Source organism: Notamacropus eugenii, chromosome 6 (genome assembly GCF_028372415.1).
Source record: "Notamacropus eugenii isolate mMacEug1 chromosome 6, mMacEug1.pri_v2, whole genome shotgun sequence".
Taxonomy (NCBI): Eukaryota; Metazoa; Chordata; class Mammalia; order Diprotodontia; family Macropodidae; genus Notamacropus; species Notamacropus eugenii.
Genome location: NC_092877.1, coordinates 211,773,726 through 211,800,607, shown reverse-complemented (window position 1 = coordinate 211,800,607; position 26,882 = coordinate 211,773,726). Strand labels below are relative to the sequence as shown.

Below are 26,882 nucleotides of genomic sequence, written 5' to 3'. Positions count from 1 at the left end.
CTGGGGGTTCTTTTTTACAGATATTCTATGGGTTGTGGGTTCGGAGCTAGCTTATGTGCGTCTGTCTACTCCACCATCTTGGCTCCGCCCCCCTAAATAGATCTTCTTAGTACAGTTATCTGAGAGGCATTTTTCTCTCAGGTTCTCAGAACAGTCTGCGTCTCATTTTTTATCCGAGGGACAATGTTTTCTTTCGAGGCTGATTCTTATTAATGTTCATTCCCTACATAAATGTACTTTTTCTATGCCTTTAGTGAGCTGAAATATCTACACATGAAAGACACAATTCTTTAGGATATGAGTAATTTTTTAGGTTTTAAACAGAATATTTCAATTATAAAAACTCATTGAGTTTTTAGCAAATTAAGGTATACTTCTCTATGGCTTACCAAAAAGTAAGAGCTTAATGAATGTTTTTCATTCGCTCTGTAGTACAGCAAACAACTAACACTTAGATTGTGCTTACTATGTGCAGACACAGGAATCAGCGATTTTACAATTATATCTCATTTGACCTCCACAACAACCACAGGAGGCCAATGCTATTATTCCGTGTTACAGATGAGGAAATTGAGGCAATCAGAGGTTAAGTGACTTGCCCAGGGTCATCCAGTTTCTAAGTTATCTGAGGTTGGATTTCAGTTCAGGGCTTCCTCACTCTAGTCCCAGCATTGTATCCAATGTACCACCCAAATCTTAAGTTTTAAAATACTGCCAAGGTTTGATGCTTCTAATTTTTATATTAGAATATTATGTTATATTTTCTATAGCACATATACCATATTAGTTAGCAGTAGGCTAAAACCTTAAAGATACAAAATAGAAAAGTGAGACAATTACTTCTCCCAAAGAACTCACTAAATTCTAATGCGGGGAGAACACATGTATAGGAGGGCTCATCTTCAGGGTGGATGGGAGCTCTGTTGGTCCTTCGGATCCAGTGGCCCTGTGGTTTGGAGAGCCTAGCAGTAGTAAAGGTGGTAAAGTCCAGTGGTCCAGAGGGCACGTTGGCAAGGGAAGATGATAAGCTCGGGGTTTATGAGGGAACTAAACCAGCAGTATTCTGATTCTATTTCAAGCACAGATAACATGCATTTTCCGAGGGGAATATTCTCCACTTTTTCCCACGGTGTCTCCATGGAGTTGAGTGTATTTAGCTGTGTAGCTCAAAGAGATATTGGCTGTCATTTGCATCCTGGGTGACCTTGAGCATTAAATACTTTTCTCTTCTGGGTCTCATCTCTAAAACTGGGTGATTGGACTAGATGACCTTAGTGGTTCATTCTAGCACTAAATCCATGATGCTTTGATCCTGTGTCTCAGAAACCAATGTAGAAGTTTTAAAAGTACATCGTGCGAAGATGCTGCTTACAAGAATATATATTGTACTGATAGGTGGAAATATCTGCTATATTAGCTGGCAGTGATCTTGAAAACCAGTTGTCATAAAAGCAATGACATACTTGTATAGCATTTCATATATATATATATATATATATATATATATCATATATAAAATTGTGACTGTTTTATATATTTATCTATATTTTACATTTTTGTATAGCAAGCTCCTTTTTTCACAACTTTGTGAAATAAGTAGCATAAGTATTAATGTTAATAATGAAGAAAGTAAGGTTCATGGTAATTTAACCATGATCACACATCCTCTGAGTGTTTGAACTAAAATTCAAACATAGGTTTCTTTAGTAATAATAATGATAGCTAACATTTATATGGTGCTTGCTGTGTGCTTAGGTGGTTTTTGTACGTCATTTTATAGACTTGCTAGCTTAATGTCACTATTTTTGTGTGGTCTTTTTTTTTTTTTTTTTTTTTTTTTACTAATATAACTTACTAGTTAAATGGTTTGCCCAGGATCACAGGGTTAAGTGTCTAAGGCCAGATTTGAACTTAGGTCTTTGTGACTCTGGGCCTAATGCTTTCATTATGCCACTTTCCCAAGCCAGGGCTTTTTCACTATTACACTGCAGTCTTGTGTAAGACAAACTCCACGTATACCCAAGGATTTCTTCAGATACATTACTAAACTTTGCCTGTAGGAAACCCAACACCTCTAAAACATAGCTTATCATGTCTTTTGGATGCCCTGGCAGATGATCTAGTTGTAGTGAAGTGTAAGACTTCAGACCCAAGTTGACACTTTAATTATAAAGTGACTGTACTGTCGTATTGACAAAAGAACAGATTTTGGAAAAGGTCGTTTGCTAAAACAATGCTTCATATTAGCCTCCGACTGAAGGACAAAGGCTGCAAAAATGAGATTCTGGGATATTGTCAGTCTTACAGGCGTTGAGGCTTTGTTCATTGTGGCCGTGACATGTGGTGCTGAAATGGGTATGTTAATTACCTTGTTTATAGAGAACAGCTGCTGGTCAACATGCAGAGGAAATGCTAATGAAAGTTTTGAAACAGAATTTGTAGCACTGTTGATAAAGAAAGTGAATGTGCTGCTCTTTTAAAATATAGACGTTGCTGGCTGACTTACCTTAAGACAGATGGGACATGCCCTTGGAGTTTGTAGCAAGTTACTTGGCTCTCTCCTAGCTTTTGGCATCAGCAGTACCAAAGGCTCGTAGGTCAGAAGTTTTCTTCAATGAGCCCCTGATGTAGCTGTAACCCACTCATGAAGGGGGAGTTCAGAAAGGGGCTGATTTATGTTGTCTTTGCGTTGTGGTGTTATTCAGGAATGAGAGACATGAACTTGACAGGCTTTTTTATGAACAAATGCAGAGTAGCTTCTCTTGTATAATAGATATCACCTTTCTTGCCTTTTCAGTGAGTAGAATAGGGAGTGGGGGGAAGGAGAGAATTTGGAATTGAAAATAAAAAAATAAATTGATGCAGAAATCTAAATCTAATCGAATTATCCAGTTTCATATGTATTTATTTGTTCTGTGGCCACTCTAATGTAATTAGAACTACTTTTCTCAGTTAAAAGATTTTTTTGCTTAGTTGTTTCAGTCATGTCTGATTTTTTTGTGACCTCCTTTGAGGTTTTCTTGGCCAAAATATTGCACTGGTTTGCCATTTCCTTCTCTAGCTCGTCTTACAGATGAGAAACTGAGTCAAGCAGAGTTAAGTGACTTGCCCAGGGTCACACAGCTAGTAAGTGTCTGAGGTCGGATTTGAAATTGGGTCTTCCTGGCTTGGTGCTTTATCCTCTATGTCACCTAGCTTCCCCAGTTTTAAATGAAATAGGATACAAGAATGCTTAAAGAAGGGTAGGTAAGTTATTCTTTGAGGAGAGGAGAGAGCATACAACAAAAACAAGTGTAGAAATCATTAACATGGGAGATGGGTCACAAGATGGGGAAAGGTAATCATCACATTTGAGTTTTCTTCCATAACATGACTAACATGGAAATATGTTTTACATGACTGATTGCACATATATAACCTATATCCCATTGCTTACCATCTCAGAGTGGGGAGAGGAGGAGAATAGGGAGAGAATTTGGAGATCAAAATTTTTAAAATGCAAATGTTGAAGATTGGTTTTACATGCCACTGGAGAAAAAAATAAAATACTCTTTTTAAAAAGACAATTATTACAGCATACTTGTCTTCTGAACCATAGTTAAACAGGAAACGTGTCTATGCTTTTTACCTCTGATTATTACAGTGTGTGTGTGTTCGTCCTTCATTACTGAAGAAGACCACGCCATCAGAGAAAGGATGACATGACTTGCACTTGACTTTGTTTTGAGTGAGGGAGGGCTGTGCAGGTCACCAGCCTCACTTCTCCTCTGGTCATCTGAATCCAGTGACCAGATACTCATCAGGTTGACAGTAATATATATGGGAAACAGGGTGACATAATCAATGACTTAGAGGGCTGGCCTTGGAGTCAGAGACCTGGGTTCATGTCCTGCTACATCAGTGTGACCATTGACAAGTTACCTAACCTCTTCTCAGTGTCCCAAGCAACCCTACTTACTGTGAATTGCAGAGGAGTTAAGGTCTGCATAGGTAGAGTTTCCATACTTGGAAATCTTCACAGTGACATGAATCACAGCTGTTGCTCCCACAGCTGTGTGTGTGTGTTGGTGTGTGTGTGTGTGTGTGTGATAAATGGAACTTCTATATGTGTTTCTGTGTATGTACATAAGTATACATTTCCCTAATATTTAATGAGATGTTTGCCACAAAGAAAGTGCTTGATCAGTGTTTATTTGATTGATTAGCTTCTGGATTAAATGATATATTAAAACTATAAGAAAAGTAGATTCCTTTTATAGGACTGTAACGACTGCTAATTGATGTTCACAATGATGACTCCAAGTCACTGAAAATTGGAAATGCTTCTGATCAAAGAAAGATGTAATGTTTATTCATTACAGTTTTAGTATAAAGTGTTTGATTGTTTTCAGTTTTTCATAATTTTTGGAATATTAGTAATCCTTATTATCACATATGTTCATTGTCATTATTGTTACGTCTTTCAGTCATGTGCAACTTTTCATGATCCCATGGGCCAGACTCTTCTATCCTCCACTGTCTCTTGAAGTCCAAGTGCATGTTCATTGCTCCATGACACTCTCTATCCATCTCATCCTCTGCCATCCCTTTTCGTTTTGCCTTCAGTCTTTCCCAACATCACGGTCTTTTCCAGCGAGTCCTGTCTTCTCATTGTGTGTGGCCGAAGGATTTATGCTTCAGTATTTGACCTTCCAGTGGATAGTCAGAATTAATTTCTGTAAATATTGACTGATCTGATGTTGTTGTCCAGGGAACTCTCAAAAGTCTTCTCCAGCACCACAATTCAAAAGCATCAATTCTGCAGCATGCAGCTTTCCTTATATTTTGTCTAAAGAGATTCCCCAGTCATAGTAAATAAAGAGGAAATTAATCTAGGGTTGATTGTAAAATGCATTACTTTTTCTAAGGTTGAAGCTCTTAATCTTTTTTGGGTCATGGACCCTTTTGGCAGTGTGGTGAAGACAATGGAATCCTCAGAATGATGTTTTGAAAATGCATAAAATTAGATACCTATAAGATCTCAAAGGAAACCAGTAAAATACAGTTATCAAAATAATACAAAAACAGTTTTATGGACATTAGGTTGATAACCCCTGTGCCAAGAGGAAGAAATCAGTGAATAAATGCACAGCAGGAATGATTCCAGATTTTTTCCCTTTGTGTCATGCATTATGATTTTATGTTAACAAATCTTCCTTCTTAATTATGTTTTACATTGTCTGAAATTAAAACTAATTTGCATTTCCCAAGCAAACACCAGCAGGTCTGTGCTGGATAACAGAATGAAGAAGCCATCCTTAGAGTTAAAATTGCTATGGATAATTAAAGATGATAATTAACATGTAGACAGCTTGGATTGTAAATGATCACCTTGGAGGTGATTGTGTATATGTTGAGGGTGGGGAGGGAGAGAGGAGAATAATTAGCCGTGGTGTTTCTTAGTTTGGGAAACCCATAAGTTTCTTTGTGGAAGTCTAACATAATTGTGGAACTAGAAAGATACTTCCATTTATCCCAGTTACTAAGGGCTCTAATTAACTGTAGAATCTCTTACTTAACTAATTAGTCCTGTCTGAGGAAGTATAGGCAGCAGTCTAATCATTCACATGATCATTTATTTCCTTTATGTGGGGTATTATTCAGTGCTTCTTATGTATTTATTTGTTTTATGGGCTTTTAAATACAAATATGTCTCTGAGTTAAATGAATTAGGATACAGAGGTAAGTTATCTTTGGATACACCAAAAACTAAATTATTGCTTCCTCACACTGCAAATGTTCTGAGCCATCTTACTCATTAGAGACCTAATTTGAGCCAGGATTGTGCATAGTTGATCTTCCTTATATTCTGTTAAGAGACAGCGTTGTGTGGAGGAAAGAGAATTGGCCTCTAAGCCAGGAAGACTTGGGTTCTAGTTCTGCTTCTAACTCCTTCTGGTGGTATGACTCTGGGACAAGTCATAAAGTCTTTTGTCAAGTGTGAGACTCAAAGTTTTGGAGATGGTGTTCAGCTCCATTGGTCACAGAAGTTTGCTTTTGTGGGCATTCTATTTACTATTGAAATGGCGCATCCAGTTCCTATTCTGTCTCTTATGCTCCAGTAATCTGTTGTATATTTTACATAGGACTATCCCAAAGTATAATGGGATGCCTCAGGAAATTGTGAGATTCCATTATTTTAGGCTTTTAAGGAAAGACTGGGTGATTACTTGTCAGAGAAATTGTTGAAGAGATTTTTATTTGGGTTTGAGTTAGACAAGATTAGGATGGTTTATGCATCTTTAAATAAAGTTTTATTGTACTTAAAAATGTAAAAACTATTCTTAGCTCCCCTTCAACACCCCAAAACTCCCAACTATTTGGCTCTCAAGGCAGTCATTTGAAGACCCTTACTGACATTCCTTCCAAAGCTGAAATTTGGTGATGCTGTAATGAAATTTACTGTATGTAGATTTAATTTGACATTCATATTTCCCTTAAAGACTCCTGTTTCATGATGCATTTTTTTGGATTTGTGTTTTGATGTACTTCCTTCCTGGAATGCTAAAAATAATCATGGAAGGATGCCTCTCTGAGACCATTCCAGTAGAAAACTAAGGTAAAATTCATGTCACAATGATAAGGCCTGAGTCCGGAGGACTGAAGATGAATCCTTCCACCCCCATTCTGCAATCCAGAATGAGGTAGACATTTTTGGACATGGCTAAGAATGGGAATTGATTTTGCCTTGAGTATGTGTGTTGGGAGAGCATTTTTAAAAAGATGGTTAAGTGGGGATAAGGGGAAGAAGACATAATAAATTAAAATAAATAAAAAATGCAACTCATATCTACTGATTGTTCAAATATCTCTCCTATAACCAAGAAAGGTTACTGAAGAAACAAATCCCTTACTCAAAGAGTTGTATCTCATCAGTGAATTGTTCCCTATAGTGACACAGATCTACAGGTTATAACCTGCCCGTACCTGCCCATCCTGGGTAATTCTTGTCTGTGTCCTGCCGTAAGTTTTCCACAGTGGGGATCCACTAATGTTCTGGACACCTTCCTTGATTTCTTTTACAAAGATACCTCTGGAGCACATGGGTTGTCTGTTCATTAACTCATACTATCACTGGATGACCGACCTTCCTTCCCCTTTTCTGTTCATAAATTTCTTTGATAATGTCTTTTTTTCCCCGCTTCTTTATAAATCCTCATTCAAAATGGGTTGCACCACGCCAGTGCCCTTTGGGTGACCTTCAGGTTCATTTCTTCAAGGTTCCTGGGACTTGGGGCCATACAACGCCCCATTAAAAAGGTGGACCCTTGTTTCCGAGAGTAACTTGGGGTCCTTACAAGGACTCAGAAATTTCTTATATGCTTAAAATGGTTTTAAAGGATATGTAAAGAACTTTCTTTTACTTTGCATTTTTCTTGTGATTGAATTTTGGAAACACTAACAAAGCCAAATAGCATGGAAGTAGGACAGGCACTCCTTTACAATTGTGCATATTTGATCTTCCTTATATTCTATTAAGAGAGGCAGCATTGTGTAGTGGAAAGAGAGCTGGCCTCGAACAACTTACCTTTCAGTTTATTTTCAATTATTCCAATAAATTTATTTCTAAAAAATTATAAATTCTAATAAGTAAAACAAATATTCTAGTAAATTATAATAAACAATATATTTATATTAAATCATTCTAAGTTTATTTCTAATAAATTATAAATTCTAATAAATAAGACAAATATAATCAATCATAATACATTTCTAATAAATCATGAATAATATATTTTCTAATTAACTTATTTCTAATAAATATAAATGCTAATAAAATAAACATTCTAATAAATAATCATAAGAAATTCCTAAGTTATTCTAATAAATTATACCTTCTAATAAATAAAAGAAATAATAAATAATAATGACAAATTTCTAATAAATTTATTTCTAATATATATTTTAATAAATTTCTATTTCTAATAAATTATAATCTAATAAAAAATAATATTCTGATAAACTGTAATATCCAATAAATTTCTAATAAGTTTATTTTAACAAATTGCAAATTCTAATAAATGAAATAAAATTCAATAAATTCTCACAAATTTTAAATAAATTATTTTAATAAATAAATACATCCTAATAAAAACCTTAAAAAGCACCAAGTTCCCTAGTGTCAGACTTGCTCAGGCAGTGACTACATGACTGTCTGATGCCTCAGGAGACAAGCTGGCTTGATGATTTCTTGAAGTATCTTCTTTCGTAAGATCCTGTAATTCAGCCAAATGGCTGCTGAATGGGAAAGCACAAAGTGCTCTCCACAAGGATTTTTTTCCTTAACTGAAGGATTCATCATAGTACTCTATAAATAGTGAGTTCCTTCAAGTGCATTTACAATATGATTTGGCTTAGGAAACCTGATTTGAAGAGATACATTGGATCATCAGTCTAGAGCTGCAAGGGACCTCTGCGGCGTTAGAACACAACCCTGTTCTTATATCATAGATGAGGATTATGAGGCGCAGACAGGTTTAAGTAACTTCCTGAAGGTCACTAAACAGGAGCGGAGCCTTTTAAACTCAAGTCTATTTCTAAAGCTCCCACTATGTGCCAGGCACTGTGGTAGATGCCGGAAATCTTCTGACTTCAGAACCAGTCCTTTCCCCACTGTATTGTACTGTCTCCATGTCCCCACTTTTCAAAAAATGCCCTTGTGTAAAGTTACGTGTGATGCAAGCAAACATACCTAGTACACTTCTTGAGCAGGGATTATTTCATTCCATCTTCTAATGCAGCGTCTAGCACCTACTAAGTTCTTCATAAGTACTTATTCCTATATGGCACAGTGAATAAAGTGTTGGGCCTGGAGTCAGGAAGACTCAAGTTCAAATCTGGCCTCAGCCATATACTACTGTGATCCTGGGGAAAGTCACTTAACCCTGTTTGCCTCATTTTCCTCATCTGTAAAAATGAGCTAGAGAAGGACATGGCAAACCACTCTAGTGTCTTGGCCAAGAACACACCAGATGGGGTCACAAAAAGTTGGACACAACTAAATATGACTGAATATTATAATAGCACTCAGATTATATACTATTATCACAGGACCGGACTTAGCCAGAGATGATGCACTTGACTTTGGATGTGAATTTAACTTTTAGTTTGATTAACTTTTGAAACTAGTTGATTAACTTTTAGGAGGCAAAGGTAACTGTGAAACTGTCAGCAATTTCTTGCTCTAATCTAATCTAATCAGTGTGTGAATTTTAAATTACTTCAGTACCTAGAGTATCTGTGACTGCCTCAGTATTTATCATATAATATTCTCATCAGTGATGCAGATCATAGACCCTTGTAGCCCTATTAGCTGGTCTTCATGAGTTAATATAAACAAAAATTCATCCCCTTTCACCAGGCTTTTGATGTGATAAATCTTACCCAACTTCCACAGGCTGGCCTTTTCTTGTCAAACGTGCGGTATGTCATTTGGGCTCAAGAGCTTTCCAGCTTTCTTGGACAAAGAGTATAGCTTTTAGTCACCTCTACTCTAAAACAAGGCATCATTTTAGGACTTTAATGGAGGGATAAAATTGTGCTCTAATTTTGTCCTTTTTTTCTACTTAGTGATAGTTCTAATGCTGTTCAAGAAGTTGATAAGTGGTTACCCAGATTACATACCATTGTCGTAGGACCGGGCTTAGGCAGAGATGATGCCCTACTAGAGAATGCTAAGGTAATGTATCTAACCGTTGGTTCTCTCCTTTAATCACTAAATTTTAATGCTCTACACCAAAGTCAAATTTTTTAAATTTTCCTTATTTTTCAGTGTTAAAAGTGCTTCCTTTGTTTAGCATGCCAGGACTTTGTTGTGGAATAAATATGATAACTTAATAATTGAGGAAGTAAATCTAAATTAATATAATAATGAGGTATTTCCATAAATTATATGAAAGCAATCTGTCTAAATATGTTTGCATATTAAAAACATCTTTTTGAATATAAACAGAAAAGAAGCACAGAGGTGCTCAGGCCTTAAAAAAAATCAACTGCAGGGTCATTTTTTACATATTGTCATTTTTACATTTTACATATACCTTAAACTTATGTGATGATCTTATTCAAAGACCCGAGGGAGTCACTTTTAAAATTTTCATTCTTAGTAGATGAACTTGGAAAATGGTAAAAGCACAAATGGTCCAAGTTCATGTCCTCTGTGAGTTAATATTTTAAATTCTGATTTTTCAATAAGGATTTATTAAGCTCATACTGATAAATTGGGGATTTAATACCACTTCCTCATATATTCTTTATATTCATGACAAAAGTTCCAGAGATGTTTGTACTATATGTGTGTGTGTGTGTGTGTGTGTGTGTGTGTGTGTGTGTGTGTGTGTGTGTGTGTACACAATGTGATATATGATATGCATAGCATATAAAATGATGCTATGAGGAAAAGCTTTGGGGGAAGACGGACAAGTGCCAAGCATTTCAAATTGCTTCCATTCTATAAGGAGACTATGTAGATATATAAGTTGTTAGAAGGTAATTTTTAGTGGAAGGCTCTTACAACTGGGGAGAATCAAGAAAGGGCTGATTTGGAAGGTAGTATTCAAGCTAAGCTTTGAAGAAAATTAGGAATTCTAAGAGATGGAAAGAAGACTGGGGAGTGCATTCTAGGCATGAGGGGCACAACCTAAGCAAAGGCATGGAGATAGGAGAAGTATCATGTGTTTTAAACAAAAGAAGGCAAGTTTGACTACATCACAGAAAATATAAAGGGGACCAATGTATAATATACTAGGATTGTGGGTTGGAATCCATACTTTTATGGAAATTCTTCTCCTGTCTACTAACGCAGTAATTTAGGATTTTAAAGCCAGATGAGCATTCAGTGGGACCTATTGGAGGAATGAGAAATGGGCTGTGACACAGGTTTCCTGCTTTCTTTTCCATCTCTCAGGACTTCATCCACCAGACTCCTTAGTCAACAAAAGCTACTTTTCCTTTCTGGAACCCATTCATCAGGACTAGGAGTCTTGGCCTTAGATACTTTATGAGTCTGAGGTCCCTTCTGATTTACTTTTCTCTCACTCAGCATTCAAGGTCACCACCAATTTCTTAATTATCAGCTGTGATGGTCTTTTTTTCAGTCTTTGTATCTCTTGACCTCTCTTGCTTTGGACACTGTTGACGAGTCTCTCGCCCTAAATGTTCTCTTGGGTTTCTTCTCACCTGTCTGACTACTCCTCAGTCTCCTTTGCTGGTTTATCATCTTTAACTGTGGGTGTACCTAATTCAGGTCCCTAGTCTCTTTTTACACCTTGCTGTATGACCTCATCAGTTTTCGTGGATTAAAGTATCATCTCTGAAGAGACCTAGATGTCCAGGCTTACTCTCTGCTGGAGTTTCAGTCTCCTATCTTCCGCTAGGTATCAGACATTCCAAATTGGGCATCCCTGAGACATTTTAAACGCAACATGTTCAAAACAGAATTCATTATCTTTCACTTCAGGCTTTTACCCCTCTTTCACACTTCCCTTTTCTGTTGAAGGCACCACCAATTCTTCTAGTGTCCACACTGGCAAACTTACTTGTCCTCAGTTTCCCTCTCTCTCACCCCACATATCCAATTATTTACAAAATCTTGTGGGTTGTACAACATTTCTCTCGAGACCTCTTTTTTCAGTTGAGAAAGCCCCCACACTGGTTCCGACCTTCATTGCCTCTCTTATCTTGACTTTTGCAGTGACTTTCTCCATGGGTCTTCCTGCCACAAGCCTCTCCCTGCTCCAGTTCACATTCCACACAAGTGCTGAGGTGATTTTCCATAAGCATAGCTCTGACCATGTCACTCTGCTATTAGGACACCTCAGTGGCTCCCTGTTGCCCCTACGATCACATATAAATTCCTGTTTGGCTTTTAAAGTCTTTCACAAGCAGTCTAGCCAACCTCACTATGCATTATCCCCCTTCCTGTATTTTCTGCTGTAGCCAAACTTGCCTTCCCTTTAGTCATAGATGATATTCTATCTGCTGTTTGTGTCCCTTTCTACTGGCCATCCCCCATACCAGCAATGGGCTCTTTCCTTCTTCTGTCTCTATGAGTCACTCACTACTTTCTACATGAAACCTCTTCCAATTAACCTAGTCTTTTCTGATAGTACCCTCCTTTCCTATCAACTTTTTATTTAACTACCTTGAATTTTGTGTGTGTGCATGTGTGTATATGTGTATGTGTACATAAAATATGTGGGTAGGTGTATATGTAGATATGTGTGTATATGGTATACCCATATACATAAAACATGTATGTAACATTCTGTATATACTTATACTTGTATATTTTATTTTCCCTATTCAAATATAAGCTCCTTGAAGGCAGAGTTTATTTTTATTTTCATCTTTTGAATCCCTTGTGTCTAAAACAGTGCATGATACATAATAGGAGCTTAATAAATGTGTGTTCATGGATGGCCTTTATCAGTGAAAAACATAGTTCCTGTTGTTCTGTCACAGAATAAAGGTTCCTCTCCCCCCATCTGCCAGCATTCAGGATTTTCTTGTTTCCTTGTGAATCTAAATACTCCATGTTGGTTCTTTCTTTCTTTGATGATAAAGGAACTCAATTTAAATACATCACCAGTTAGGTGGCACAGTGAGACAGGAGGAACTGAGTTCAACTCTGACCTCAGACACTTGACCCTTACTAGCTGTGTGACCTTGAATAAGTCACTTAGCCCCAATTGTCTTGCCTTCCCCCCTCCAAAAAGAAAAGTACATCACCAACCAGCACAGAGAGTTTCCATGAAGTATTCCTATGTTATATATTTCATCAGTGTTCAATATAGACAAAATCCATTTAAATGTTTTAATAGAATTTGTTTAGAATGGCTTTAAACAGTTTTATTTCAATTTAATTAGATCAGTAGATGCTACTACACAGACCTAATTTAGAACTATTGATAAGTCCTAGGTTGGCAGCTGGAAAGTAATATTTCTCACTTCAGTCATTGTCTTGCAAAATTTTCCATGGACAAATAAAGTCTCTGATTTGAAAAACCATTTCAAGGACTATTTTTATTAATCGTACATACCATGAACTGGAAGAGAACTTGGAGCATGTCAAAAGCAGGGAAATGAGAAGTATGTGTCTGGTTCAGAATAATTGTGATTATAAATCAGAGCAGTAGATAAGGTCATAAATTATCTGCTGTTGAGAATTTCATTTTAAATAGCTCTTCCAGTCTGCTTTTTTCTGTAATGAATTGGTTTTCATCCTTGCCTTCTCAGACGGCCCAGATCTGACATAGTTTAGTTATCACTCACAAACACTAACAGCAAAAATAAAAGATCTATTGATGTTTTCATTGATTCAGATGAACTTAAATTTCTTTATTTAGCAGTGACTCATTCAGTCCCCACTCGTTGATCATTAATTTTGCAAGAAAAAAGTACCTTAAGTTACAAGCTCTTTGCAAGTGTGAATTCATGCATAATGCTGTGTTGCTACAGTAATGAATGAAAGGACAGAACCTTAAACCTTGTAATCCACATGTGCTGCTACCACTCCGGTTGTCAAAGCACAATCAGTTTGTGTTCGTGGAAATGCCCAAATTTGGGATGCTGTCAGCGAAGGATTTGCTGTTTAGACCTGGAAGTAGTGATAAGAAAGGAGACACAGCATCCAGCTTCTGGATGTCGATTGAGAGAACAGGAAGGAGGATGAGAGCTGTGAACAGATTGCCTGTGTGCTTCAGAAGGAGGTGATGGTTCAATTCTGAAATAAGAAGCTGTGATAATAGAAGCCTCGGTGGTGGAACAAGTAGCTATTCATTTCTTTTTTAAAAGGGTTGAGAGAATAGGGAGTGATTAATGAGCCAGCAGTGGGTGCATTCAGGAAAAATAATTTGAGAGACAATCAAATACAATTTAAAAGTAGCACTGGATGACATGTCGTGCAAATTAAAGGCATTGAAGATTCTACTGGTTTTGAAGGGATGTGGAATTAGCATGGTGAGTATAAGTAGTTTGTCAGGTGGTACCATTCAGATGCTTTAAATTTTATCCACTTACAAAAAAATGGAATTTAATAATAGTTTAGAGGAGATGGATTTTGGTCTCATGGTGGGGTAGGGAGATGGGGGAAGAATTCTCACTAGGGAATTCCCATTTGTGAGCAGCATGGTTGTTTTTGCCAAGCATGTCTTGAGTCTGCATTGTTGCCTTCTTTCACCTAGTAGTACTTGGTACTCTTGGATTATTTGTTATCCGAGGGACTGGCTTTTCCAGCTTTGGCAGATCATGGGGAAAAAAAATGAGTAGTAACCAAGAAACAAGTCACACTGTACCTTCTGTAAATAGAGTTGAGAAAGGCCTCTCTTGCCAGGACCCTCACTCAGGTACTATTCCATCCCCCAAGAAGAGTCATGATTGTTGAAAGATACTTGATCTTTGAATATTATGTCCCTGGCCCAGTGTGTTGATAGTTTAGTTGGTCTTTATGGCAAATTATTGGGCCATCAGTGTTGACCCTGGACCCCTTAATGTTCTTGTCAACAGTCATCCTAGAATTAAGTAAACCAACTCTTGCTGAAGGTTTTGGGAGAGACTGCATATGTTAGCTATTGCCACATCTTACTTTTCTTTTATAGTAGGTACAGGGTATAAAGTAGTAGGTAGTTAATATAAAAATGGTGGGAACTTTGTGGGGAAGTGACCATTCCATCTTAGAATTTGTACTAGAGAATGAAAGGAAAGCCAAGCATAGATGAAATGACTCCACCTTGTATTTAAGAGAGTAGGTTTCTTCCAAAAGAAGTTAAGTAAGACTCCATGGACTAAAATTCTACAGAAGAATTAGCCCGGGAGGATTGGAAAGATCTTCTAAAAAATTCTCAAGACACAAAAAGAAACAGATCTGATGTAGAAAATCCAGGGAATTGTTTCAAGAGATCTCATTGGGTGCCAGGGGGAATTGGTTGATCATGTCCCTTTTTATTTGTTTATTTCTACGTGAAATCTTATTTTATTTTCGAAGATTAACCTTCCCTTTCTCCCCTTCCCCACTTTCTTCCTCCCCATTGAGAAAGCCAGAAAAACCAAAACATGTATAGCTATTAATGTCATTTTGTTTTAATCATTGAGAATACAAGAAGAGCAAAACCTATTACAAATATGCCTCATGCAGTTACTGGCTTCTCCGGTCCATTCTCCTTTTTGAGGGGTTTGTGGCTCAGGCAGGGTTTTTGTACATCTTGTGCCAAGCTCTTAATTCCTTCTCCAATGCTTTCTTTCGTGACTTTCATTTCTTTTCCAGTTTTTCCTTCAAGCACTCTCATTTCATTTATGAAAACATTTTTAACTCTTTTTCTTTTTAACCCTTACTTCACCTCCTTCAGGAATTCTAATTGACTTTGTGCTCAGGGTGCCTTTTTCTCTGAGAAGTTGCTTGTAGATGTTTTGCAGTCTTTTTCTTCTGGGATTGGGTCTTGAGAGTCCCTGCCACTATAATAATAACTCATTATGTTGGGGTTCTTTTTAATTTTTTTTAATTTGCCATTCTTTTAGACTACTTCCCTACTTGAGACTAGATGTTAGGATTGGACATTGTGATGCCTCTGAAGGGAAGGCTTTATGCTAGCCTGTTTGCAGCTTTCTTGGGCTCTTGAGTATTGGATCATTCCACAATCTCACGGAAAGACTGGGAACCTACAGGCTTTTCAGCATTCCCAAAGCGGTCTGATCTAGAGTAGAGTCTGATAGCTACCCCCTTGGTCTGAGCTTTGCACTTTCTTGACCTGGGTTTAGGTTTGTACAGATGTAAACTGTTCCTGGGCTCAGCCTTTATCAGGTAGTTAGAAAGCTCTGTTGGCCTGGAAGGGCTGAATTGTAGATCTTCCTTTGGTCTGGGATTTCTACCCTGGTTATCCCTTTCTAGGTCAGGTTGAGACCCTCCTTTGTGCTACAACTACTGCTGGCTTCTGAATTTCCTTTTTTTCTCTATACACAGCCCAGGGTTTCCTTTCTTGCAAATACCACCCCCCTACCCAAGTCCTCTTCTCATTCTGTCCTGTATCTGTGACCTAGAGCTAGGGAGAGGGTACCAGAGATGCCAGTTTTCACCTTTCCCATTATAGTGCCTAGGTGTGTGTCTGAAGCCTTCTCTTGCCCTGGTGCATAGCCTCTCCCCGGGGGCTGCCTGTGTACTCGTTCCTACCTGCCCCTGGTGTCTACAGACCTCCCTGTCTCCCTTATGCCAAGATGAGCTGGACAAATGGCTCATGTGACTTTTTCTAGATTTTTCCATCAGGATTCAGTCTGGTTTATTTTCTAGATATGATTGGAGGAGTTTGTGAAGGAGAACTGCTTCCTCTCAGTCCATCATCTTTCTTGGCTTCATTCCCTAAATCCATTTTTAAAGTATGTGTACATAAGATTTTTTTTAGGCCAGATCATGGAAGATGAATTTAAAAACATGTCATCATCTTATAAGAACAGTTTTAGGAAAAAAATGTTGGTTCCTAAAACAGATAATGAAACGCACTGCTTTATTCTCAGTAGAGATGTTTGGAGTGGAGACTAAGGGTACAGAATGTTGTTTACTCTGTCAGTCCAACAAGTATTTATTAAGGGCCTGCTATTGACCAAAAGACAAAATGAAAAACTGTCCCTGCCCGCATGGATCTTGTATTCCTCTGAGAAGGGGACTACAACAGTCACTCAATAAGTACTCACTAAGTACTTAGCTATGTACTGGGCATATAAGCAGATAAGCATATCCACGATAACTTGAGGAGAGAGAGAAGATTTTGTTGTTGGTGGTGGAAGGAAACTCTGGATTGTAAGAGATAGAGATATGAAGCAAATATGTACCAGGCATGAGGGGACTGTCTGAACACCTTACTCAAAGTTAAAAAGGAGAGACATGAAGTTCTAAATTCAGGGAATCTCAGGTAGGCCAATTTGGCTGTAATTTTGAACGCAAAGAACTAAATAATGTGTAGTAAACCTGGAGAGGTAAACTCCTGGCAGATGGTGAAGGATTTGAAATGACACACAGGAAGTTTGTGTTTTGTCCTGGAGCAAACATGCACAACTTGGCCGTGGGAAGGAGCCAGAACTAAAATAGGCTAAACTTCTTCAGACTGCAGGTGGGTTTTTGGCAGCTCACTTTCCAAGTAAAGGTATAATTGATGATTAACTATTTTTGCAAATAAGCCATATTTTTAAAAGGGATATTTCAATTAATATCAATTAATTACATTTATTACTTAAGATTTTTATTTATCATGAAATCCCTCCTCTTAGACTAGAGACCAAAGTCATGTGACAAAAGGGAGAGAGTACATAGTGACAGCCCACCCACCAAGCTACATGACAAGTACAGTAATGAAGGCAGGTTAGAGTGGAAGCTATTAAGAGGCAAATTTAGGCTTAACATAAATAAAGACTTAGAACTCTCTAAAAGTCAAATGTGCTGCCTTGGGAGGTTTTAAGTCTCTTGTCAGTAGAAGTCTTCAAACAGAGCTTGTGTGATTCTAGTCAGTATGTTATAAAAGGGGATTCTTGTTCAGGTATGTGTTAAAATTAATTTGACTTTTATGGGCACTTATAACGACTCAGACCAGTGAGGTGGCACAGTGGATAGTGTGCCAGATTCACCTTTCTGAATTCACATCTTGCCTCAGATACTTACCAGCTGTGTGACCCAGGGCAAGTCACTTAACCCTGTTTCCCTCAGTTTCTGCATGTGTGAAATGAGCTGGAGAAAGAAATGACACAGCAATCCAGTATTTTTGCGAAGAAAATACCCTGAAGGGTAGTGAAAAGTTGGACACAACTGAAAAATGACTAAAACCAATAACTGACTTTGTGATCCTTGACTCAGTTATACTGACCTTAGCAGTCATAGGGTATAGCAGAGATGTCTTCTGACTAATGATACCTTTTGAATATAGCATTCTAATACACTTTCAATAGGTTATCATTGCCTACTATTTAATCTGTCCAGATCGAAGAATGAACAAGTATACGGCTAGATTGTTTTCTGCTCTGAAGTTTTTAGTTCTAAGTAAGCTAATAATTTCTCATAGAAAAGTCAATTAGGCACCCAGGAAACAAACTGGGAGGGGCCCCTGTTAGGAGGGAGTAAGGAGGCATAGGAGATTTGAAAATAGCAAAGTGACTTGTAAATTTTTTTTCTTTTTAAAAAAACATTATTTTTAGTGTTCTTTTTTTAAATAAATTTTTAGTTCCAAATTTTCTCTCCTCACACCCCTCCCCCACTCGCCGAGAAGGCAAACGATTTGATATTAATTATACTTGTGAAGTCGTGCAAAACTATATTTCCATATTAGACATATTTTTTTAAAAAGCAAGAAAACTAACGTGAGAAAATGATGTTCAATTTGCATCCATTCTCTCTCTGGAAGTGGATAGTATTTTCTCATCATGAATACTTTGGAATTTGGAATGGCTTTGGAATAACTTCTGTGAAAAGTGGAATAAGCTGTTTGGGTGGAAGGATTGTCATATAAGAAGGAAGGAAAGGAAACAGCTATTTACCAAGCACATTTTATGGTCCTAGGCACTTTTACAAATATTATCACCTAAGAACCTGGATAATAGGTGCTGTTATTGTGACAGTTGAAGAAACCAAGGCAGGGTGGTTAAGCAACTTACTCAGGGTCACAAGCTAATAATAATAAATATGGTTGTGGTGGTTGTTCAGTGAGAGATGGCCATCTCTTCCTGCCATGTTGCTGAACACTGCTGGACAGCATTTGCTGGTGATAAGATAAGCAGGAAGGGATTTGAGGTTAACTAATAGTCTGTGGTTGAACTGGTCAAACTTGGGGTTGACTTAAAACAAAGGTAATTTGAAGCTAGAGAAGGTAGAGTAGACAGGGATGAAGGAACTGGAGGTCAGCATGAGAATAAACTATAGGATAAGGAAGAATCTGTATTTTATCCTAGAGTCAATAAGGAGACACTGAAGATTTTTGACCAGGAGATTAACCTGAGCAAGATTTAGGAATATTAATGGCGGTAAGAGAAAAGACTTGAAAAATGGAAAGGCAAGCTTAATCAGTAGAGCTGTAATAAATGTGTGAGTAAGCACTGCATTTTTGGAGTTAGGATATTTGATTTGTATTTAAGAGAAGCGGTTGAGTCTTAAAATCTTATCACTAGCCCAGACTTGCCAAGTAAATGGACAGAAAGAGAGGTGACATGGTTCTTCGTATAAGCCCATGCAAATGTTGGTCAATCCCATTATGTTAACAAAATTAGTTCCAACCAGTCAAAATACACTAATTGCAATAACTTAAAGTCATACTATCTGAAACATTGAATTATCAAGTCATTCGGTTCCTTGGAGGACATGGGAGAACCATGTCCTTACTAGGGTACTATCAACTCATCAACAAATCCATGAGCTAAGCAATCTTTCTGGGCCTCAGATTCCTAGGGTGGATTAGGTAAGGCTGATGTTTTCCCCCAGGTTCTGGGAATTCTGTATGTTAAGAAGTTGTTCCAGTTACAAATACCTAATTTGGGGAGATTTTGTATGAATGGTTTTATCCTGCCCTCATTCAGTTGCCTAGAGGGCATTCTGTTGCCCCAACTCATTCAGGCTAGCACTGGTGCTGTCTTATATCCAACCTGCTATGTGATGGCTGATATGCGAATCTGTCCAGGCCAACATCTCTGCCATGTTCTCCTTTCCTTCTCAGGAGTATAATCTGCATGTTCTTCTCCTCCCTTTTTCTTGTGTTTTTGCTTTGGGTAGTTTTATATTCCCTTTCTTTTCTAATCCTTGTTCATTTACCCAGGAAAAAACTGCCTTCTCCTAATGCCTTCTTTCCCACTTCCCCATGCTTCATTACTCTTGTGAATCAAAAGTGATTGAAAACTTGATGAAATAGGAAAAGTAGTACTAGTGATAGTGAGGAAAAGAAAAACCAAACATTTTGAACTAGAGTTAGAATTAATAAAAACCCACTGGGAATCCTCATGCAAAGTTTTCATCTACCTCCTTATCTTCCTCTATCTTTCCTTAATTAATAGTGCTGAGAATGAATTTTTAGAAATGTGGGTTTTTAAAAATTGTATTGTTATTTTCTGCTTTAGTTATTTAGTGTTTCCAAGATATCATTTTGTGCCTTTATCATTGTAAATATATAGTATCTTAGCTACACTGTGGGTTTAAATAGACTTTTGTAAACATCGTGTATAACCAGACATTCTGAACTTTAAATAACTGATTTAAACATTTATTTTTGTTAAGTTGGGGCATTAACTATTCACTTCAATACTGGTTCAGTCTTGGTTTAGAGTAGCCAACTTTCTTCTCCTCTTGAGGACAATAAAGTTCTACAGTTCTGTTATTTTTGATTCAGCAAGTACATTAATTTTCACTAGCAAGTGCTTTGGGTTTGAGGTTTAATCTGTGTAGACTCTCTGGTTTATTGACGGTATGACCCTCATTCTCAGTTGAGAACTTTTCAGTAGCTGGATTTTCTTCTTTCTCCTTCAGAGAGGAAAATGATAAATATCTTAACATAAATGTCCTCTCTCCTAGGGCATTATAGAAAAATCCAAGGCCAGGGGTATTCCTGTGGTCATTGATGCTGTAAGTACCATTGTCCTTGCTTTTCATTTCCTATGTTGTGCTAAGGAACCCTTTTAAATTCTACCAGATAAACAACTGTTATTGTTTTTTGCAGGATGGGTTGTGGCTCATTGCTGAACAGCCTTCCATCATTCAAGGCTATCAGAAGGCAATTCTCACACCCAACTATTTGGAGTTCAGCAGACTCTATGAAACCATGGTAAGTTCCCTGAGCAGAGAGAAGGCAGCAACATGTAATAGACCCCGGTTTGAGGTCAGTGCTGGCACTTGCTGGTTTTAGGACCTTGGTCCAACAAGCTCTGCTCGTTAGTTTCCTCAAGTGCAAGATGAAAGGGTTAGACTAGGTGATGTTAAAAGTCCTTTCTAGCTCTCTGAGCCTGAATTGCAAGATATAATCTATTTTCATCTTCCAAAGGAGAGAAATTTCATTTGCAAATGTTTTAATATTAAATGTTTTCATTCCTTCGTACAGATGAGATAGGACAGAATAAATCTTCACATGATTTATTGTAGAGCTGTAAACATTTTAGTAGACTTTTATTTATTTAAAATTTTTATTGATTTTTTTTTTACCTTGTCTTCATTTTAAAATATATTCCTCTATTCTTCCCTACTCGTTTGCTCGTTGAGCAAAGAACTGTAGCAAAGAATAAGAAAAGAGAAGAAAAATCAGTTCAGCAAAACCAGCAAGCTCATCTACTAATTCTGACAGTCTGTGCCAGGGGTGAGGAACTTGTGGCCCTTTAGGCCCTTTGACTGAATCCAGACTTCATAGAACAAATCCCCTTAATAAAAGTATTTGTTCTATAAAGCTTGGACTCAGTCAGAAGGCTTCACGTAAGGATGTAGAAGGCCACATGTGGCCTCAAGGCTGTCGGCTGCCCATTGCTAGTATGCAATACAAACCCTCAGCCAGGAAGGGAGAGAAGTCTCATAGACTCCTTAACACAGTTGCTCTGTTTTGTTGGTCAGTTGTTTTTCAGTTGCTTTTGACTCTTCATATTATGGCCATTGTACTAACCAGTTCTTTCATTTTTTCTTCCTTGTGTTGCAGCTTAGAACCTCAGTGGATAGTAATGATAATCACAAATGTGTGCTGAAACTCAGCCAAGCCTTAGGGAATCTGACAATTGTTCAGAAAGGAGAGAAAGATATAATTTCGGATGGTGAAAAGGGTAAGTAATGAGTTTTTACTTAATTGCAACATCTCATTTAGAGATGAGCTTAAGACTATCTGTTCTTTCTTTAGATTATATCACCGTTCTCTAGAGAGATTTCCTTGTTTTTAAGAGGAAATTATTTACATTTTTTTAACCTTCATTTTTAAATTTTGAGTTCCACATTCTCCCTCTCCCCATCCCCTTTCACCCACTGAGAAGGCAAGCCGTATAATACCCATTATACACGTGAAATGAAGCAAACCATATTTCCATATTAGCCATGTAGCAAGGAACACACAAGAAATATAAAGTGAAAATATAAAGTTTATAAGTTCTTTCTTGGGAGTAGACAGTATTTTTTTTATGAGTCCTTTGGAATTGTCATGGATCATTGTATTGATAGAGTAGCCAAGTCTACTTCACTTTGTATTAATTCACATAAGTTTTCCCAGGTATTTCTAAAACTGCCCCTTTCATTATTAGTTTTTTTGGAGGCAGTTGGAATCAAGTGACTTGCCCATGTTCACATAGCTAATAAAAGTCTGAGGCTAGATTTGAACTCAGGTTCTCCTGAGTCCAGGGCTGGTGCTTTATCCACTGCACCACCTCACGACACCCTTTCATTATTTCTTACAGCAAAATATTAGTCCATCACAGTCATATACCACAACTTGTTCAACCATTCTGTAATTGATGAACATTCCCTCAATTTCCAGTTCTTTGCCACCACAAAAAGAGCTGCTACCAGTATTTTTGTACAAGTAGGTCCTTTTCACTTGGATTTCTTTGGGATGCTGCATTTGCATTTTCCTTTTCTGTCATGTTAACCAATTTGATAGGTATGAGGTTGTGGCAATTTTAATTTTTCTGATTATTGGTAATTTAGAGCATTTTTTCATATGACTATTGGTAATGTTGATTTCTCCTGAAATCATGTCCTTTGACCTTTTATCAGTTAGGGAGGAGCTCTTATGGTTAGAAACTTGACTTGGTTCCCTGTATGTTTGAGATATGAGACCTGCGAACAGAAAGTTGCTATAAATTTTCTCCAATCCCTGTTTTCCTTCTAGTTTTGGCTACATTGGTTTTGTTTGTGCAGAAACTTTTTAATTTCATCAAATCAATAAAAAATTTTTTTTTTTGCCTCCCATGATCCTCTCTGTCTCTTGTTTGGTTATAAACTCTTTCCTTATCCAAAGACCTGACAGGTATTTTTTTTCTATGTTCCCTTAATTTGCTTCTCATATCATCTGTGTCTAAATCATGCACTTATTTCGATCTTATCTTGGTATATACAGTGTGAAATGTTGGTCTGTGCCTACTTTCTGTCAGACTGCTTTACAGTTTTCCCTGCAGTTTTTGTGGAATAATGAGTTCTTTCCCCAAAAGCTCAGATCTTTGGTTTTATCAAACACTAGTCACTTACTCCTGTATATTGTGTATCTAACCTATTCCACAGATCTATCACTCTGCCTCTTAGGCAGTACTAGATTGTTTTGATGGTTTCCACGTAATAATATAGTTTGAAATCTGGTACTTCTAAACTGCCTTAATTCACATTTTTTTCATTGATTCCCTTAATATTTTTTATCTTCCAGGTGAATTTTGTTATTTTTTTCTAGCTCTATAAAATAATTCTTTGGTACTTCGATTCCTACGGCATTGTATAAGTAAATTAATTTAGGAGAATTGCCGTTTTTATCATATTGGCTCTGTCTACCCATGAGCAATTGATACTCCTCCAATTGTTTAGATGTCTTTATTTGTGTGAAGCGTTTTGTAACTGTGTTCATATAGTTCCTGAGTTTGTCTCGGCAAATAGACTCCCAAATATTTTTTTCTGCCTGCAGTTATTTAAATGGAATTTCTCTTTCTCTCTCTTCTGCTGGGTTTTACTGGTAATATATAAAAATGCTGATGATTTGTGTCGATTTATTTTATATCTTGCAGCTTTACTAAAGTTGTTAATTATTTCAGTTACTTTTTAAGTTGATTCTTCAGGGTTCTCTAAATGTACCATCATGTCATCTATGATGGAGTAAGTTTTTATTTTTCAAAAAGTGCTAGTTTTGGTTTTTTGTGGGTTATTCTTATTCCTTCTTTTTCTAGTCTTATTGTTATAGCTAGGATTTCTAATACAATATTGAATAATGGTATTGATAATAAACATCTTTGCTCTACCCCTGATTTTATTGGGAAGCCTTCTAGTTTATCCCCATTACAGAAAATTCTTGCTCTTGGTTTTATATATATATACCATTTACCATTTTAAGAAAAGCTCCATTTATTCCTGTGCTTCCTAGTAATTTTAATAGAAATTGTCAAAATTTTGTCAAAAGTTTTTTCTGCATCTAATGATATATCATAAATTATAAATTTATAAATAAATCAAAAATAAAATAATGATATAAAAATCATATAAATGATATGATTTTTGATGTTTTTTATTAACATGGTCATTTTACGCTGATACTTTTCATAATATTTAACCAGCTCTGCATTCCTGGTAAAAATCCCACCTGGTCATAGTGATTTTTGATCTTTATGATTTATTGCAGTTGTTACCTTGCTAGTATTTTATTTAAAATTTTTACATCTGTATTTATTAGGGAAATTTTCTTTCTCTGTCTTTGCTCTCCCTGCTTTAGGTATCAAAACCATATTTGTGTTATTGAAGGAATTGGGTAGAAACATTCTATTATCTATTTTTAAAAGTAGTTTATAATAACATTGGTATCAGTTCTTTAAATAGTTGATAGAATTTGCCTATAAATCTGTCTGGTAGTAGGGATTTTGTCTTAGGGAGCCATGTACAACTGAGAAAAAGATATGTTCCTTCCTGTTCCCATTCAGTTTTCTTCAAGGATCTAGCATATTTAACTTTTCTAAAATTCTGTTCATCTCTTTAACTTCTTTCTTATTTACTTTACGGTTAGATTTATCTAGTTCTGAGAGGTGAATTGAGTCCCCCACTAGCATAGTTTTGCTGTCTATTTCCTTCTCTAATTCATATAACTTTTCCTTTAAGAATCTGGTTGCCATGACATTTGGTGCATATACGTTTAGTATTGATATCACTTCATTTTCTTTTGGCAAAATGTAGTCTCCCTGATTATCTCTTTCAGTTCGGTCTCTTTTTACTTTTATTTTGTCTTTCATCATGATGGCTACCCATGCCATTTCACTTCAACTGAAGCAGAAAAGATTTAGCTTCAGCCTCATATTTTAACTGAATCTCTTCTGTTTTGAGTGTGTTTCTTATAAACAACATACTTTTGGATTCTGGTTTTTAATCCTCTCTGCTGACTGTGTCTGTTTTATAGGTGAGTTCATTTGGAGGGGATTTCCTTTTGAGGCATATTAGGGAAACTGGTTGACTGGTTAAATCTAGTATTTTTATTTTTATTGTATTTTATTATTTATTTAATATTTTTATTTATATTACCACAATATAAATTTATATGTATATATGTAATATATAATCAGTTATTCTTTTATTGATTAATTTTACTTTTTTAGTATTATATTTTATTAAATATATATGGGTATATGTATACACACATACATTCCCACTCACATAACATATTTTGATGCTTTTTTCTTTTTTTTAATGTCACTCTAACTTTCCACTGACTTCCCTGTCCTCTGCAATTAACAAATGAGCAAAAAAAATTTAAGTTTATAACAAGCATAGTGTGAAAAAATTAACAGAGGAAATGGCTACCTTAGTACAGACCTGCACAACTTGGCAGTAGGAAGGGGTCAAAATTAAAACAGGCTAAACTTCTTCAGGCTGCAGATAGGTAAGACTAGAAATAGGTTGACGATGGTTAGTTGCCGGGCTGCCTGAAATTCTTTGATGGGCTGCAAGTGGCCTGCAGGCTGTATGTTGTAGTAGAATTATTTAATAAAGGGGATCCTAAAAAGTCTTAGTGCCTTCTTAGGCTGGAGACACCATGGACAGGTCCACAATTAGGATTTGTTTAATAATAAACAATGACTTGTAATTCACATTTGCCTTAATCTTGGTTCTTACTTAACACTTCACCTAATTGGTTTTAACACTTGATTTTTCAAAACTATTCTAGATTTTTAAAAAACTAAATGAAATTACTTTTTCATGACTTGTGGGAAAATCTTGTTTGAAATTGTTTTTGCGTTGATATTTATATCCAGATCCTGTTGAAATTTACAAAATTGATTGAATTAATAAGTCAGTGAATTAGAAGTCACTGAAGATTAATTTAGGCTCTCTAGAATAAGTATGCTTTGAGAGTTTCAGAGTTTCATTAATCTTTAAAAACAAGATTTTACTCTTAAGGTTTTATACGTTGGTGTGCCCTGAGATGTGTCTCTGGTCTCAACCATTTCTGAAGGAACATCAGAAATTGTAATTGTAGCCTTTTCCCTGGGCAGTCGCTCAGGACTGAGAACACAGATGGATCCCAGGATTGTCATTAGACATTTTTCTGGTGATCTGTTCAGTACTGCAGTTTAAAACAATCCTTGACTCTATTCACTTCCTAGGAAGATCAGCCCTTGTTGGTCATTTTGTCCAAGTAGAGGCTAGATTAAAAACGGGCCGCTGGGCCAAAGACTCTGCCTAAAGTGCCTCTGGACATTTCCTTTCGGTCTCCTCCAATGGCATTGGCAGTCAACAAAGATAAAAGGAAATGGAAGAAAACAGACTGTTCCCAGATGCAGCCCCCTGGTTTAGTAGCTGCTTAAAACATGGCTGAAAGGCTTTCTGTGTAGAGGAGTCCCTCTGAGAACTGGGAAAGCATGGACAATAGGTTAATTTAAGACAGCCTCGTAAGAGTCAGAGAAATTTGCCTCAGTTTTTCTCTCAAACAGCCCAGATTTAGAATGAGGCTGTGCTTAAAATCTCATGACTTTCTAAAGAGACCTGTCACATTTCTGTCACGTTTTAAGGCAGACAAAGCATTCACCACAACCTGTGTGAAGCTGATGGTACAAGTATTATTGAACCCATTTTCAGGATGAGGTAGGGAAATGATTTGTCAGTGGTCGCATGACCAGAATTCACACTCACAGTCAGGATCCCTTGAGTGCCAGGTCCCCGGCTGCTTCCAAGATCCTTATTT

General features: G+C 36.8%; 1 protein-coding gene across 3 annotated transcripts in view; it reads left to right on the top strand.

Annotated features, from left to right (window-relative positions):
* Positions 1-26,882, top strand: part of NAXD (NAD(P)HX dehydratase) — a 66,627-nt gene that overhangs the window by 32,982 nt on the left and 6,763 nt on the right. For all 3 annotated transcript variants that reach the window (XM_072621974.1, XM_072621975.1, XM_072621973.1), the window contains 4 exons: positions 9,610-9,718; positions 20,567-20,617; positions 20,712-20,816; positions 21,672-21,792. In XM_072621974.1, coding sequence (XP_072478075.1) covers positions 9,610-9,718; positions 20,567-20,617; positions 20,712-20,816; positions 21,672-21,792 — 386 coding nt within the window. The remainder of the gene's footprint in view (positions 1-9,609; positions 9,719-20,566; positions 20,618-20,711; positions 20,817-21,671; positions 21,793-26,882) is intronic.